The 17,184-nt window shown below is 47.2% G+C and overlaps 1 protein-coding gene across 4 annotated transcripts in view; it reads left to right on the plus strand.

Annotated features, from left to right (window-relative positions):
- Nucleotides 1-13,416, plus strand: part of TIE1 (tyrosine kinase with immunoglobulin like and EGF like domains 1) — a 22,936-nt gene extending 9,520 nt beyond the window's left edge. The window contains exons 10-23 of one of the 4 annotated variants that reach the window (XM_006911384.3): nucleotides 1,781-1,945; nucleotides 2,136-2,273; nucleotides 2,472-2,768; nucleotides 3,266-3,556; nucleotides 3,898-4,088; nucleotides 6,388-6,598; nucleotides 6,749-6,859; nucleotides 7,076-7,266; nucleotides 8,305-8,418; nucleotides 8,527-8,597; nucleotides 9,739-9,779; nucleotides 9,867-9,963; nucleotides 10,047-10,146; nucleotides 11,127-11,601. In XM_006911384.3, coding sequence (XP_006911446.1) covers nucleotides 1,781-1,945; nucleotides 2,136-2,273; nucleotides 2,472-2,768; nucleotides 3,266-3,556; nucleotides 3,898-4,088; nucleotides 6,388-6,598; nucleotides 6,749-6,859; nucleotides 7,076-7,266; nucleotides 8,305-8,418; nucleotides 8,527-8,597; nucleotides 9,739-9,779; nucleotides 9,867-9,963; nucleotides 10,047-10,146; nucleotides 11,127-11,198 — 2,090 coding nt within the window. In that variant the 3' untranslated portion in view covers nucleotides 11,199-11,601. Of the gene's footprint in view, nucleotides 1-1,780; nucleotides 1,946-2,135; nucleotides 2,274-2,471; nucleotides 2,769-3,265; nucleotides 3,557-3,897; nucleotides 4,089-6,387; nucleotides 6,599-6,748; nucleotides 6,860-7,075; nucleotides 7,267-8,304; nucleotides 8,419-8,526; nucleotides 8,598-9,738; nucleotides 9,964-10,046; nucleotides 10,518-11,126 lie in introns of those variants that run through there. The other 3 variants (XM_025046454.1, XM_025046455.1, XM_025046453.1) reach the window with 3 other exon arrangements.
- The last annotated feature ends 3,768 nt before the right edge of the window (nucleotides 13,417-17,184 follow it).

Below are 17,184 nucleotides of genomic sequence, written 5' to 3' on the forward strand. Positions count from 1 at the left end.
TCTATTTCCTTCACCAGGTTAGGGAAGTTTTCCATCATTATTTCTTCAAATAACTCTTCAATGTCTTGTTTTTCTTCAAGTACCCCTATGACATGGATATTTTTACATTTAATAGTGTCCCATAGGCTCCTTAAATTATTATTATAGTCTTGACTTCTTTTTTCTTACCATGCTGATTGGCTTCCCCGTCCTCTATATAGGTCAATCAATCCTCTTCTTTATTCACTCTGTTAATTCCATTTAATATACTTTTCATCACAGATAATGTGTTCTTTATTTCAGACTGGTTCTTTTTTATAATTTCCATTTTTATGTTTTTTTATCTCTTTGTTAAAGTTCTCACTGAATTCTTCTACACTTCCCCTAATTTCATTGAGCATCTTTATAACCAGTGTTTTGAACTCTGTATCTGTTAGATTGCTTAACTCCATTATATCTGGATCTCTGTTCAGTTCTTTTATACGGTTTCTGCTTCTTTTTCTTCCCATCTTGCCTGCTTTTCCATGTCTGTTTCTATGTACTAAGCAAAGCTCCTAAGACTCCTGGTCTTAGTGTGGATTTGTGAAGTAGGTCTCCAGAGACACAGTCCTGAGAGGATCTGGATCTCTGTTCTATTTTCTCATATGGTTTCTGCTTCTTTGTTTTCCCATGTTGGCTGCCTTTCTGTATCTGTTTCTAGGTACTAAGCAAAGCTCCTAAATCTCCCAGTCTTTTTAGCGTGGTTTTGCGTAGTAGGTGTCCAGTGGCACAGTCCTGAGAGGGATTCAGCTGCAGGCCAAATTTAGCCCCAGCCTGTGGCCCTCTAGGGCCACCTGTTAAGATTCAGCAAGCAACTCATAGATGCTGTGCTTATAGTTGCCTTAAGAAACCACATCAGAAACCGAGGCTAGCTGCCACCAGTGTGAGTCTAGGCGCTGCTCAGCAAGGGGCACCAAACTGGCTGAGGATACACCTAGATGTGGCTTGCTGGGGCTGGGAGTTGGGGGAGGCAGGGTTTCAGAGAATCCTCTGGGTGGAGCAACCTCTGTTATCCAATTTGATGATGTCTCAGCTATGGCGGCACTTAGTCCTCACACTGGGAGGGGGGAGGGCTCAACAGAGGAACAGTGGATACCACTGGCACTTCTGTAGAGTGAGTCTTGCCTCTGGCCCTCACTCTGATAACTCAGTGTCCCCCGTAAGTCCCTGGTATGCAGCTGACCCACTACTGGTGCTCAGAGCGAGCAGGTCCGTCACCGCGAAAGTCCGCTCGCAGACACGGCCCCTTTAAGAGGCTTCTGCCACTGCCATGACCTCTGTCCCACTAAGCCGCTCTAGACCAGGCAGCCTTATGTCCACTCCCTGTCCTACCTTGTCCTGTTGCAGGGTAATTTCTTATTTCTCTTCCTAGTTGTAAGGCTTGTTTATCTAGATGCCAGGTGATTTTTCTTGCTGTTTGCTCCTTGTTTCCATCACAATTCTGATTTGGTCACAAGAGGGATGAACAGAGCCTCTATCATATACACCATTTTTTTCTCAAAGAGTAAATTTGATAATGCATTTAAACGTGAATCAGAGTGCCATATCCTTATGCCTCAAGTTGCCCAGGGGACAGAATTCTATCCTCTTTGGGCCCTGGCCACTCTGGTCATCTCTTGAACTTGGTCTTTGCCCAGCCCAGAGGGTCCCCAGATCCAAACTGAGATCCCAAATATTTTTGTTGGCCAAAGCACAGAGTCCCCTCGTTTCTAAGGGTGAAGTTGGCTTTCTGGGCCATGCCTTACCCTGAGTCTCCTGGCAGTGCCCCCGGTGCCCCTGACTGCTCCTAGGCTCCTGGCCAAGCAGAGTCGCCAGCTTGTGGTGTCCCCACTGGTCTCCTTCTCTGGAGACGGACCCATTGCCTCTGTCCGCCTGCACTACCGGCCCCAGGACAGCCCCAGGACCATGGCCTGGTCCGCCATCGTGGGTGAGTGGGGAAAGAGCTGGGGCAGGAGGGGGTGCTGGGGCAGGACAGGGGTTGGGTAATAATAAGAGGAGAAGGGGGGAATGGAGGGGGAGGTTGAGTGGTACAAGGGGAAGAGAGGAGCTGAAGGGAGAAGAGCAGCTTCTGGAAGGAGCTGGGACTGAATGATGTATGCTGTGTACCCCACCCCCAGTGGACCCAAGTGAGAATGTGACATTAATGAACCTGAGGCCGAAGACAGGATACAGTGTCCGTGTACAGCTGAGCCGGCCAGGGGAAGGAGGGGAGGGGGCCTGGGGACCTCCCACCCTCATGACTACAGACTGTCCTGGTGAGAGGCCAAGAGTTATCTCTTCCTGTACCCCAGGGGTTACTGTCCTGTGCACTCAGGGGTTGTCAAGTCTTATCTACCCCAGGGGACCCTGCCTTTCTCATTGGAGGTTATCCCACCCTTTCCCCTGGGGATCACTGTCCTGTCCAGCCCCAAGGACCCCCTAGACAAGTTCTGACCCCTGACCTCTGGCCCCAGAGCCCTTGTTGCAGCCGTGGCTGGAGGGCTGGCATGTGGAGGGTCCTGACCGGTTGCGAGTGAGCTGGTCCTTACCCTCGGTGCCTGGGCCACTGGTGGGCGATGGTTTCCTGCTGCGCCTGTGGGACGGGACACGGGGACAGGAGCGGCGGGAGAACGTCTCATCCCCCCAGGCCCGTACCACCCTCCTGACCGGACTCACACCTGGCACCCACTACCAGCTGGATGTGCGCCTCTACCACTGCACCCTCCTGGGCCCTGCCTCACCCCCTGCACGGGTGCTTCTGCCCCCCAGTGGTATGCTCAGGAAAGGGGGATGGTCTTAGAATGAGGAGGGGACAGGAGACAGAGGGGACACACAAGACCCAAAAGGACATGGGAGTTTCCAGGAGACTGGATGGATGTGAAGAGAATCCAGGGCATATGGAAAACATGGGCATAGGAGGACTTAGGACATCAGGCAGACATGGGCACAGGGAGGACATGGGCACAGGGAGGACATGGGACGGGGTAACACAGGGCACAGGGGGAACATGGGGAGGACCTAGGACACTGGGAGGATCTAGAACACCAGAAAGACCTGAGACATAAGGAGAATAAGGGGAAGCAGAAGCTCAGGGGTAGAAGAGGCCGTAGGGAGAAGAATTCAGCCTAGGAGGGAGGAGGAGGTTAGCAAGGTGGCTCCTATTCTGGGGTCCTCAGAGCAGGGGATACCACTAGATGGATCCGACTGACCTCACAGCTCTGTAACTTGGTTCTGCCTTTGTCCTGCCTCTCTGTCTTCATCTCCCTAGGGCCCCCTGCCCCCCGATACCTCCATGCCCAGGCCCTCTCAGACTCTGAGATCCAGCTGACATGGCAGCGCCCAGAGGCTCCAGCTGGGCCTATATCCAAGTACATTGTGGAGGTGCAGGTGGCTGGGGGCTCAGGAGACCCACTGTGGATGGACGTGGACAGGCCTGAGGAGACAAGCACCATTGTCCGCAGCCTCAATGCCAGCACACGCTACCTCTTCCGTGTGCGGGCCAGTGTCCAGGGTCCTGGTGACTGGAGCAACATGGTAGAAGAGTCCACCCTGGGCAACGGTGAGAGGGCAGGGCCCATGGGGACTCCTGGGCCCTGGGGTCAGTCTCAGTAAGCCCTTCCTCCATATGATCCCTTGCCTTGGAGCTAGGGCATCCCAGGCCCCTCCCAGAAAGTGACATGAGCCCTGGTACTGGGGACCCGGACCCTTCCCTTCTTATGATCTGCTATCCTAGTGCTGGGAAAATTATGTCACTCCAGTGACCCACTGGCCCTAGGCCTGACATCCCCGGTTCCTCCCTGGTACTGGGATCGTTGACTTCTCCCTCTGTGTAACCCTACAGTAGCCTCTGGGTTCCCTAACCCAGGTATCCCCATGATCTTCTCATCTTATTGTGTCTAGGGCTACAGAGTGAGGGCCCAGTCCAAGAGATCCGGGCCGCAGAAGAGGGCCTAGATCAACAGCTGATCCTGGCTGTGGTGGGCTCCGTGTCTGCCACCTGCCTCACCATCCTGGCCGCCCTCTTAACTCTGGTGTGCATCCGCAGAAGTTGTCTGCACCGCAGACGTACCTTCACCTACCAGTCAGGATCGGTCAGTGGCCCATACCAATCCCGGGGCACATGTGTGCAGACTCTGTGTCTACTGTGTATATGTATCTACTATGTATACACAAGTACTTGTATACCCTGAGTGTGTGTGTGTGTGTGTGTGTGTGTGTGGGCACGTGCATGTTTATGTCACAGGTATAAGACCACACTCAATGACACTCAAGAGCATAAAATGTAATTTTCTTTATTTCACTGGAACTGAACTCAGCTCATGAGCCTATTGATATCGGTAGTGAAATATTTAATATTCACAGTTCAGAATAACTTGGTTATGTCTATATTTCACCATGGTCAATTCAGAATTCTCCCACTTCTCCCTGGGAGTGATCTAAGCCTAGGTGGCATGGTGATATCATGGAGGGGCACCTGGGCTTCACGCTGGCCTCTGTCTTGACAGGCCCCCCTTGATCTGGGAGCCAGCTTCTACCTGCACACAGCTGTGGCTGATGGCCTTAGCCCCTCTGTGGCCTCTCATTCTGTGAGCTCCTTATCCCATCTTCCATTCTTGCAAATCCTTGGGAAGACTTAAGGATTCTGGGGTGCTTCTCTGTACCCTGCAGAGGGCAGCATATCCTGCGGCCCTCAGACCTGTTGCTACAACCCCTCACATAGCCTTTTCTACTACGCGGGAGCTGCACTAGTCCTGCAGCCTCACCTGTCGCTCCTTGAGAAAGGAAGCACAAGCCTCCACTCTCCTTGGCTTCCCTGAACACCTGTCTGAGTTTTGTAGTTCATGCCCCTCCAGCCCAGCTACTTACTGAAGGGTGGGGGTGGGGTGCTGGCTCATCTTCCAGGGCCCAGCATGATCTCATCGTGTCACCTCCTCCCATCTCTCTCTCCCACCCCCTGGTCCTGTCCCCTCTGAGATCTTCCCTAGTTGCAACTTATGACCTGAACTCTGCCTTTGGTCCACCAAGCCTGAGCTCTTGATATTTACCACCAAACTTTGGCATTAAAAAAAAGAAAAAAAAAACCTCTCTTTTCTCTCCAGGGCTGATCCTTTGTGATTGAAAGCCTCATGTCCAAAGCTATTGTCTCTGTCATGCCTTTAAAAACTCCCTTCAATTGGCTTTTTTGTTCGGGCTGCTTTGGCCCTCCCTCTGTGGTCAGTGCCCACAGAAAGCCACCACTACTCTGGTGGGGAGGGTAATGGATACAAATGTTGGGGGAAGGAGTGAGAAAGCATCTTTTAAAGTATATATAATGCTAACATATATCAAGATACACCCCTGGTACATGTGTCTGTCTGCGGATGTGTGCACATGAGTGTATGCTGTGTGTGTGTGCACGCGCACATCCCTTGTAGGAACTCCCATGTGTATATGCCTGTCCTTGATGTACGTGTCCCTCTACTTGTGCCCCTCCATGCTCACATGTCTATGTGGACCTCTGCATGGATGCACCTGCATATAGTGGCACCACTAGAACACACGTGTACATGCTGGTGTATGCCTCCAGCTGTCCATGTTTCATGAGTATCCATGTGACCCATGTGTCCCCAGCCCTTCCCCATCCAGCTGGGCTTCACCTCACATAGGGAGCCCCACCATCAGGGCTGTCTTAGCCCTTCTTCTGGTTTTCCTATTGGCAGTTCCCTTGTTCTGTTCTGCTGTTTCCTTTTCCTGCCATCAGCCCTGCTCAGTCGGGGGTACTGGACATTCTTCTTTGTTAAGGTCTTATTATCTTCAGGCCCCAGGGTGGTTTTAGAACTATGTATGGACACTAAGTGAGTGGATAGTGGTAATCTCTGCTTCTGCTACTATGGAGAAGCCCTTCCACTGGCTTCCAGCAGCTCTGGGCTTAGCATGTAGTAGGTGCTCAATAAATGAACCATAGCCAACTGCCCGAGGCTAGAATCCTCTCCAGAGCATCCATCCATTGCGTTAAAGAAGCCTGGTTGTGGGATCAGCTCACTGCTTGCCATCATGGCTCATTCCAGTTCCTTTCTGTTTTAAATGTTAGAAATATCCTCCCATTGACTCATGTCTGGCTTCTAGCAATTTTACCCACTCCTTATTTTCCCATAGCCCCACACACCTGACTCCCAGGCCGCAGCCTCTCCGTGGACATCTGTCCACCCGACCGCCCACCCATGGCTCCATCTCCTATGATTCTGTCTCAGTAATGTGTCCTCTGTCTGTATGTCTGTCCCTGGCTGACCATAAGAGTGCCTCTGCCTGGGCCTCTGTCCACTTGTCTTACTACTCTTTGCGTATCCGTGTGTCTTGCTTCCACTATGTCTCCTGCGTGGACTGTCTGCCCACTTGTCCCATCCTGTGAAGGGCGAGGAGACCATCCTGCAGTTCAGCTCAGGCACCCTAACACTGACCCGGCGACCAAAACCACAGCCCGAGCCCCTGAATTACCCGGTGCTGGAGTGGGAGGACATCACCTTTGAGGACCTCATCGGGGAGGGGAACTTCGGCCAGGTCATCCGGGCCATGATCAAGAAGGACGGGCTCAAGATGAATGCAGCCATCAAGATGCTGAAAGGTCCAAAGAAATTGACCCCTGACCCTCTCCTTTGTCGCACAGATCCTAAGCCCCACCTGGCTCCCTCTAGTAACTGACCTCAGCCCTTACCAGCCCATGCCCTTTTCCAGAATTATTTCTGGCAAAACTGATACTGGATTCTTTACACAGAGTATGCTTCTGAAAATGACCATCGTGACTTTGCTGGAGAACTGGAAGTTCTGTGCAAATTGGGGCATCACCCCAATATCATCAACCTCTTGGGAGCCTGTGAGAACCGAGGTGATCTCTCAACTCATAACCTACCCCTTCTTCAAAACCTCCATCATGAACCATCTCTTCCTCCACTTCAGTAATTTACTGTGAGCTTCAGGTTACCTAAACGTCACCATTGATTCTCCTTCATGCTTCAGACTCCCTGTCTACTACCATTAGGTACCTGCTGCCACCAGGTTGTCTTGTACAGAAACCACCACCATGTATCTCTCCACCTCCCAGGTTACTTGTATATCGCTATTGAATACGCCCCCTATGGAAACCTGCTAGATTTTCTGCGAAAGAGCCGGGTCCTGGAAACAGACCCTGCTTTTGCCCGAGAACATGGAACGGCCTCCACCCTCAGCTCCCGGCAGCTGCTGCGTTTTGCCAGTGATGCTGCCAATGGCATGCAGTACCTGAGTGAGAAGCAGGTTGTGTGCGTGTGCCTGTGTGTGTGTGTGTATGTGTGTGCATGTGCACACACACACACATGGAGGGAGGGTATGCTAGGGAGAAACCACTGGACTAACTGATTTTATCAGGAGATAAAATCAGCAGGGTCTAATTGCATGTGGGATTGAGAAATTGAGAGAAGGACTTGACCCCAAGGTGCTGGCCTGGGCCAGCGGGTGACAGCACAGACCGGAAGCAGGTCTGGAGGAGTTGTTGTGTGTGAAGGATCCGAGGGACATCTTGGTGGAGGTGTTGAGTTAGCAGTTGTAGATGCCAGCTTAGAACTCAGGGGAGAAGTCTGAGGTAGGGACAACAATCTGGAAGCTGTCACCCTACAGATGGTGACACTAATGATGACGGAGTGGGCGAGACCCACCAGGAGAGGGCAAAGGGAAGAGCAGAGAGTGGAGGCCCAAGCTCAAGTCCAAGGACACTCTGCTCGAATGAAAGGAGAGATGGACAGCAGCAGTAGGAGGGGGACATGAGACTGAGGAAAGGCATTTGAAAGGTAGTAAAGTTCTGAGTATCTTTGAAGGCAGATCAGGGACCAATGCAGAGGGAGGGGTTGATGGAGAGAGGTCTCTGAGGAAGGTGGAAGCCCGAGTGGGGAGGACTTGGAACTCAAGGCAGAGGGCACTCTGGACAAGAGAAAGGCCTTCCCCATTGTCATCAATGAGGGGAGAAGAGGTTGAGAGAGAGAGGATTAGGGAGCATGCAAAGAAGAGAAGGTGCAATGAGATCACCCACCATTGTCCCAGGAAAAGAGGTACACCTGGGCTTGGCCATGGCCAGATCACAGCAAGGAAGGGATGACAGCCAGCACTGTAATTTTTCTCAGGCAGGAGTCGCTGACCCAGGAGGAGGCCTGGCTGGGTGGGAAGAAGAGTAGGGGTTACTAAAGGCCTGGAGGATGGCCAGGAAGACTGGGACTGTCCGTGGAGTTGGACCCCTCACTGGCCTAAGAGTCCTGGGCTCACTAATCCCCAGTCTTCCCTGACTTCCGATTATGCCTGCAGTTCATCCACAGGGACCTGGCTGCCCGAAATGTGCTGGTCGGAGAGAATCTGGCCTCCAAGATTGCTGACTTCGGTCTTTCTCGGGGGGAGGAGGTTTATGTGAAGAAGACGATGGTAAGTCTCAGTCCTCCCCCTCAGGGTCCATGCTGGCCCTGTTCCCCAGAATTACCTTATATAAGGCCCTTTTTCCTTACCCAGCCCCTCAAACTCACTCTCTCCCAGGGGCGTCTCCCTGTGCGCTGGATGGCCATTGAGTCTTTGAACTACAGCGTCTATACCACTAAGAGTGATGTGTGAGTGTTGGGGTGGGAAGGGGCAGGAGGGCTTGGTCCCCCAAGGATGCACATAGGCATTACCTGGATACGTCTCAGACATGTCTCATGTAGTCTAAGGCATGACTTGGAGGTCCCTAGGGTTTGTTCCAGGTGTGTCTTGTGTATACCCTAGTGATGCCAACCATTTTAGTGGGAAGGTAGGGGAGCAAGCTGGAAGGAAGTTTTGTCTTAGAAGGTATTTCAGAGGTAGGACTGAGGTAGGAGTAGTTTAGGGCAGTGTTTGTTTAAGAGACCGGAGTTGCCTTAGAGAGGTTTGGGGATGCTGGTGAATAATGCCCATGTGGTTGGAGAGATCAGTCAAGGAATGCTCTCATCTTCTTCTCTAGGGGGCAGAGTCATCCCCCACATGAAGACCTAACCAGAATATGAGCCCCAAGACTCTTTCTCTGTGCTCCCTACCCCTAGACAACCATCTTGGCACACTCCTGCCCCTCTGGGAGACCTAGCCAGCCCGGACCCTCCAGCCCTGGTTCTGCATATTTGCCACAAGCCCTTTGGCCTGGCCTGCCCTGCCCTGCTCACTGTCCACCACACTGACTGCCCCTCTGACCCCCACTCACCTACTTCCTGCTTCTGCTCCCAAAACCCCTAGATTCCTTCCCGGCACTAGATCTCCTACCCTGGCCTTACCTGACTCACGTGCGTGGAGGTTGTTACCATAAAAGAGACAATTAAGAGCAAGGGCTTTGGAGTCAGATTGTGAGGGTATGAATTCCAGCTCTGCTATTTGTTAGCTGTGTGACCCTGAGCAAGCTACCTAACCTCTCAGTGCCTCAGGGCTCCATTAATAAAATGAGGATAATAATAGTACCTATATCATAGGGTTGTTATAAGAGTTAAATGTATGAACATATATATTAAATGATTAGTGCTTGGCCCATAGTAAGTGTGCAGTAAAAATACTAGCTATGATTACATTGAGCCTGGGAGAGGCCATGAAGACGTTTCAATGGAGTAAAGATAATTGCTGACCAAGGCAAGATACTTGCAGAGTAGACATATTCAAGAGCTGGAACAGGCTGCACACTTGGGTTTGCTAGACACTAAATTGCTTGGCCCTAGGGCCTAGTGGTAACTAAGTGCACCCTGCTCATTTCAGCTGGTCCTTTGGGGTCCTCCTCTGGGAGATCGTGAGCCTTGGTGAGTCCCAAATCCCTCTGCCTCCGGGTACCCCTACCTTACCTCCTCTGGGGCCCGGGGCTAAGAGAGTTTTGTCCCCTCCTGCAGGGGGCACACCCTACTGCGGCATGACCTGTGCTGAGCTCTATGAGAAGCTGCCTCAGGGCTACCGCATGGAGCAGCCTCGAAACTGTGACAATGAAGTGTGAGTTGCCTCAACCTTGAACCTTGTGATCCAATCACCCCAATTGGCCCTAACCCCTCATCTCAACAATGCCCAATCGGCAGGTACGAGCTAATGCGTCAGTGCTGGCGGGACCGCCCGAACGAGCGACCTCCCTTCGCCCAGATCGCCGTGCAGCTGGGCCGAATGCTGGAAGCCAGGAAGGTGAGAAGATGGGGTGGCGGGGGCGGGGCCCGGTGGGTGATAAGGACTATGGCTCACGAGGCTCACAGGACTGCCCTCTTATAGGAGCCAGCAGCAGCCTCTGGGTCCCTGTTCCTACCACTAGTTGCCACCGCAGCTAGGCCAGGCCCAGGATGCAGCACCCACTCCCACTTCTCGATGGGTTGGACATTAGGCCCTTCTTTTTCAAGGCCACTGCTAGCCCCACCAGCAAATCCCTCCCCAGATCCCAGGTCCCAGACTGCTTGCCTGTCCTCTACTGGGGCCATCAGCCCATTTTCATCTAGAACATCTCTCCTCACCTGGCACAGAGCCAGAGTGTAATACACAAATGGTCAACTAACCAAATGGATGGATGAATGGTACCGTAACTGAATGAATGAATGAATGAATGAATGAATGAATAGAATTAGTAGATGGATGATATAATCACATGATATAATAATATAAATAAACACATAGTTAAATAACTGGATCTATTAACCATGTGAATAAATGAATTATCAAATATAAATGAAGAAATATATCAAAATAAATATGATACATTTGTAAATGCAAAAACTGTTCTTCATATGAATTAATGACTAACTAAAGGAATTTGTAAACTATCTTAAGAATGAAGGAATGATCACATAACCACATAAATGAATAAATCATCAAAAATAGCTTTATAAATAGATGAATAAGTAAATGAATGAATGAACAAACAATTCATTGGATGAATACATGAAAAAACTCCTACCTAACAATTGTGTCAGGGGCCTCTCACCTGAGCCTCCAACTATGGTCTGCTGCTCATGCTATTCTGGGCTGGTGAGGGCCGCCCTTGGCCATGGAGCCATCTTGAATCTTTAGAACAAATCAGTGTCTCTTAGGATACCCCAATTACATGGAAGTCAAAAACCTCTAGGGCATGGTCACCCCCATCTCTGGCCCCCACTAAAGCTTGCTCTGCTCCCCAGGCCTACGTGAACATGTCGCTGTTTGAGAACTTCACTTACGCGGGCATCGACGCCACAGCTGAGGAGGCCTGAGCTGCCATCCAGCCAGAACCTGGCTCTGCTGGCCAGAGCAAACTGCTCTCCAACCTGTGACTTCTGATCCTTGTAGCTTCTGACCTGAGCTGCCTCAAGGAATTTTTTTTTAACTTAAGGAAGAAAAGAGGGGATCCAGGAATGGGGTGGGTTTAGGGGAATTGCGCCCTCATCCTTTGCAGTTATTCCTATGCCTCTTGCAGTTACTTTTACAACTACCTTTACATCTTTCCTTCTAGTTCAGCTGCTCCACATATGTGTTCCTCTTCTACTCCCTATGTGCAAACCCCTGCTTCTGCTTCTCCACCTGAGCCAGCACTCATACCAGTAACAAGCCCTGTTCAGCTACTCTGCACTCCCAGCCTCATAATCAGAAAAAAATAAATGCTCTGAGAAGCTCCATCCAATGTCTACCTTTTACTGTTGCTCAATCTCAGGGAAAAGTTAAACCAAAAACAGAGAAACTGGACTTTCTAAGAAAAGAAATGCCATCCCTAGTTACTGTTGTAGGCCCAATCCCTCTGTTGGGGTGCCTCTCCACGTGAGAGATGTTCTGGAAGACTCATTTTATATCTACACCACCCCCACATCTCTATCATAACAAAAAGTTCAAATTTCCCCCGGTCCCTTCCCTACTCTCCAGCCCCATCACCAACGTGTCTCCCTATGTCTCTAGGTAGCTGCCAGTCTAGCATTCAAATAGTCCATGCCAGGATTAGCTGTAGCCCAGCCTCAGCTCAAACGGATACCTCATCACCAGCCAGATCTAACCTGTCTTAAGCTCTCTCTTTTCCTTATGTCTCTAGATGGCCTTTCCTGGCTTATATAGCCACCTTACTGCCCAGCTTATGGGCCCCAAAAGAGGAAGGCAGAGGTCACTCCCGTCTTCAGACAACCACGGTAGGATTTCTTTGCCTTCCTCAGGGTCTCCTGGTGTGCTGGGAGGTGCTCCCTGTCCTGAAAGCTAGTCCCATGTCCTACCACATGCCATATGGTCTTCAGGTTTGCCTATGTTTGGGGTTTGTCACTGCTGACCTCTGATTTCTCTCCCACTGGTCCTTAGGAAACATTTGTCTTGCTTCACACATTTTTTTTTTCAGTGAATCAGATGAAATCAAAGAATATATAACATGACATAGCATTGAAGTTAAGAGCACACATTCTGGATCACACAAACCCTTGTCCAAGTCCCTGTTATATCACTTACTATCTGGGTGACCTTGGTCAAGTCACTTAACCTCCCTGAAAAATGGGGTTAGTAATAGCTACTTTACTGTTGTTAGCACTAAATGAGATCACACAAGCACATTTTTCGCAGCACTGGGCCTGGTACATAGAAAATACTTAATAAGTGTCAGCAGATGTCACATACAAATGCAGGAAATTGGGTGGGGGTGGTTATCAGAATCTGTATTCCAAAAAGATTTGAATGGTTGGCATGTGGGCTGAATTTAAGGGAAAAAAATAACTGGAGTAAATAGGAGGCTATGCCGGATGAGGGAGACAGGATTTGCTAAAATGAAATTTCAGATCCACTACAAGGATATTGCCAGGTCCAAGATATGTGGATTAAAAAGTTGTCCCTGATGGGGACTAATATATACACAAAGAAGCCCCTGAGGGGTGACAGACATGTAAATAAACAATAAAATAGAACTGTATGCTAGAAAAGGGAGGGGACCTGGGTAACATATAGAAAGGAAATGGAGTCAGGAAAGCTTTTCCAGAGAAAGTTACATTTTAATCTGGGTCATGAAAAAGAAGTGGGGGCTCACCAGAGGAAAAGCTCCTGGCAGAGAAAACGGCACCTGTGACATGTGGTATGTTTAAGAGCTGCAAAGAGTTCCATGTGGCTGGAACAAAGGGAGAACATAGCTCTGTGAGGGCTAGGAACCCAGAGGGGTGAGAGGGGCCAGCTTATGCTGGACCTTATAGTCAGCATTAAGGATATGGATCTTTATCCTGAGGGCAGAGAGCAGTCATGGACGAACTGGGGTGTGTCATACGCAGATTTGCATTTTTTAAAAAAACCACTCTGGCTACTGTGTGGAGAATGGATAATAGAGGAGCAAGAGTGAAGGTAAGGAGTGTGCCCATAAATTAGATACCTTAGATTAAATGGACACATTCCTAGAAAGAAAGGAACTACAAAACTGACTAAAGAAAAAGTAGGCAATCTGAATAGACTTACAATAAGTAAAGAGATTAAATTAGTAATAAAAAGAAAACTACCACCATCAACAACAACAAAAAAAGCCCACGTCCAGATGGCTTCACTAGCGAATTCTATTAAACATTTAAATAAGAATAAATATAAATTCTTCACAAACTCTTCCAAAGAATAGAAGAGGAGAGAATAGTTCTCAATTCATTCTGTGAGGCCAGTATTACTCTGACACTTGAAGGAGACAAAGATATCACAAGAAAAGAAAACCACAGATCAAAATATCTTCTTAATATGGACACAAAAATTTTCAAGAAAACACTATCAAACACAATGCAACATATGAAAAGGATTATATATCATAACCAAGTAGAATTTATGTCAGGAATGCAAGGGCGATTTAACAACCAAAAATCAATTAATGTAATATACCATATCAATAGAACATAATAAACAAAACTGCATAATTATCTTAAAAGACACAAAAAAGCATTTTACAAAATCCGACACCTTTTCATTATTAAAAATCAAAAAACTAGGAATCAAAGGAAATTTCATTGACCTGATACAGGGCATTAACAAAAACCCACAGCTAACATTGTACTTAATAGTGAAAAACAATGTTTTCACCCTAAGATCAGAAACAAGACAAGGGTGCCTGATCTCTCCACTTCTAGTCAACATTGTACTAGAAGTTCTAGCCAAAGCACATGGGCAAGAAAAAGAAATGGTACCCATACTGGAAAGGAAGAAGTAAAACTACCTCTATTTGCAAATAACATGATTGTGTATATACAAAATCGTAACAAATCCACTAAAAAATTATTAGAACTGATAAATGAGTTCAGCAAGGTTGCAGGACACAAGACCAATATACAAAAACAAAACAAAACAAAACAGTATTCTTCTGTACACTTGCAATGAACAATTTGAAAATGAAAAAAGAAAACAACTCCATTTAGAAAATACTATCATTTAAAAAGAATAAAATATTTAGGAACAAATTTAACAAAGAGTGTAAAACTTATAGTCTGAAACCTACAAAATATCATTGAAAGAAATTAAAACAGACTTAAATAAATGGAAAAGCATCTCATGTTCATGAATTGGAAGACTTATTATTAAGATGATAATACTTCCCCAATTGATCTACAGATTCAGTGAAATCCCTATCAGAATTCAAGCTGGATTATTTGTAGAAATTGACAAGCTGATTCAAAAACCCATACAGAATTCCAAGGAACCCAGAATATCCAAAACAATCTTGGAAAAGAATAACAAAATTTGCAGATTCACACTTCCTAATTTCAAACCAAATACAAAGTGACAAAAATCAAGATAGTGTGGCACTGGCATAAGGACAGATACATAAATCCATAGGATAGAATTGAGAGTCCAGAAATAAACTAATGTGGTCAACTGATTTTTAACAAAGGTGTGAAGACTATTCAATGGAGAGAGAACAGTCTTCAACAAATGATGCTGGAACAGATGAATAGCCACATGCAAAAGAATGAAGTTGGATCTCTACCCAAACACTATATACAAAACTAACTCAAAATTAGGATTAATGACCTAAATGTAAGAGCCAAAACGATAAAACCCTTAAAAGAAAACATAGGAATACATTTTCATTACTTCAGATTTGGCAATGGATTCTTAGACATGACACCAACGTACAAGTAACCAAATAAAAAATAGATAAATTAGACTTCATCAAAGGACCTTATTGAGAAGGTAAAAAGACAACCCATAGAATGGGAGAAAATATTTGTAAGTCATGTATCCGATAAGGGACTTATATCTAGAACACATAAAGAAGTCTTACAACTCAATAATAGGCAACCCGATTTTCAAATGAGCAAAGGATCTGAATAAATTTTTCTCCAAAGAAGGTATACGAATGGCTGATAAGCACATGAAAAGATGTTTGGTACGGTTAGTCATCAGGGAAATGCAGATCAAACCCATGAGGAAATACAACTTCACACCCATTAGGATGTCTATAATCAAAAAGTCAGATAATAACAAGCGTTAGCAAAGAGAAATCAGAATCCATATACACTGCTGGTGGGAATGTAAAATTGTGCGACATGTTTGGAAGACGGTCTGGCAGTTCCTCAGTTAAACGTAAAGTTCCCATAAGACCCAGCAATTCCACTCCTAGGTGTATACTCAAGAGAAATGAAAACATGTCCACACAAAAACTTGTACTCAAATGTTCATAAAAGCATTATTCATACTGACAAAAAGTAGAAATAACCCACATGTCTATCAGTTGATGAATGAATAAACAAAATGTGACATATCCACACAATAGAATATTATTCAGCCATTAAAAGGGAATGAAGTACTGATACACACAATAACATGCATGAACTTTGAAAATACTATGCTAAGTGAATGAAAGAATCTAGTCACAAATGACCACATATTATATTTGTATTTCATTTATATGAAATGTCCACAATAGGCAAATCTATTGAGATAGAAAGTAGATTAGTGGCTGTTTAGGGCTAGGAGGAAGATGGGGAGATAGTAGGATGAGAGCTAAAAGATATGGATTTCTTTTTGAGGTGATAAAAAAAAAAAGGTCTAAAATTGACTGTGGTTGTATATATCTGTATATATACTAAAAACCACTGAACTGTACACTTTAAATAGGTGAATTGTATGTTATGTGAATTATATCTCAATACAGTTATTACAGAAATATAGAGAGCAAAGGCAAGGAGATCAGTGAGGGACTATTCCAGTAGTGCAGGTGAGAAATGATGGTGTGGTGGTGAATTGGAAGAAATAAATGGGTGAAAGAATGGGCAAAGGTTGAATACAGGAGTAGAAGGAAAAGGCAGAGTCTAGGATTACTGCCAAGCTTCTATTTAGATGACTGGGTTGAAAGAGAAGCCAGTCACTGCAAGAATAAAAACAGCTGATACTTACATGGCTCTTAATTGCCAGGTACTGTTCCAAGCACTTTGCACATGTATTCATTCTTTCTATCTTCAACAACATATGAGGTAGGTATTATTATTATCATCATCCCTACTTTATAAAAGAGAAAATAAGCTCAGAGAGATTAAGTAACTTAGCCAAAGTCTGACGAATGGCAGAGCTAGTAAATGGCAGAGCTGGGATTCAAACCTATAGGCATTCAGACTTCAGGGTCCCTCTCTTAGCCATAATGCTATGCTGCTTCTCTGGCAGAGTGAAAAGAGACCTGATGTGGGCATAATACAACTTCCAATTTGAACACAAATACACTGGCACCCTCGCCCAACAGAAGATTTCCATTGTGGCCCCAGTAACACTCAGAGCCCCACTACAAACAAGGCAACAAACTGCAGGTACAGAGCACCTAAATACTCAGACTCACCTGCCCCACACCTGTCTACTTCAGTTCTTACTGCTTCTCTCTACTAGTATGTTCTCACAGGGAATGGCCTAGGTTGGGCAGGGGTTGGAGCAAGAGACCAGTCCAGCAGCACAAACTTGTTTCCAGAGAAATGATGGGAGAGGGAAAAGGAAAGGCCAAGACACACCTCTCAAAGCCTCATTAGGCGGGCAGCTGGGGAAGGGGAAGCTGAGTGTGCTATCCAAGGGGCCCCACTGCAGCCCATCCTGGCCACAAAAACGGAACTCCCACCAGTCAGCCCTGAGTCATTCCCTCTCTGCCCCCAAGGAAGGAGTGATTTCCTGCGTGCCCTCTGGGCCACTCAGGCTCCTCCCGTTGGCAGTGCATCCTCTTATCTCACCCAGGGCCCTCTCCTGGGGTGGAACGGGCACACCAGAGTCTGGCTGTAGTAGGCTAGTCCTCCTGTG

Source organism: Pteropus alecto, unplaced genomic scaffold, assembly GCF_000325575.1.
Source record: "Pteropus alecto unplaced genomic scaffold, ASM32557v1 scaffold484, whole genome shotgun sequence".
Taxonomy (NCBI): domain Eukaryota; kingdom Metazoa; phylum Chordata; class Mammalia; order Chiroptera; family Pteropodidae; genus Pteropus; species Pteropus alecto.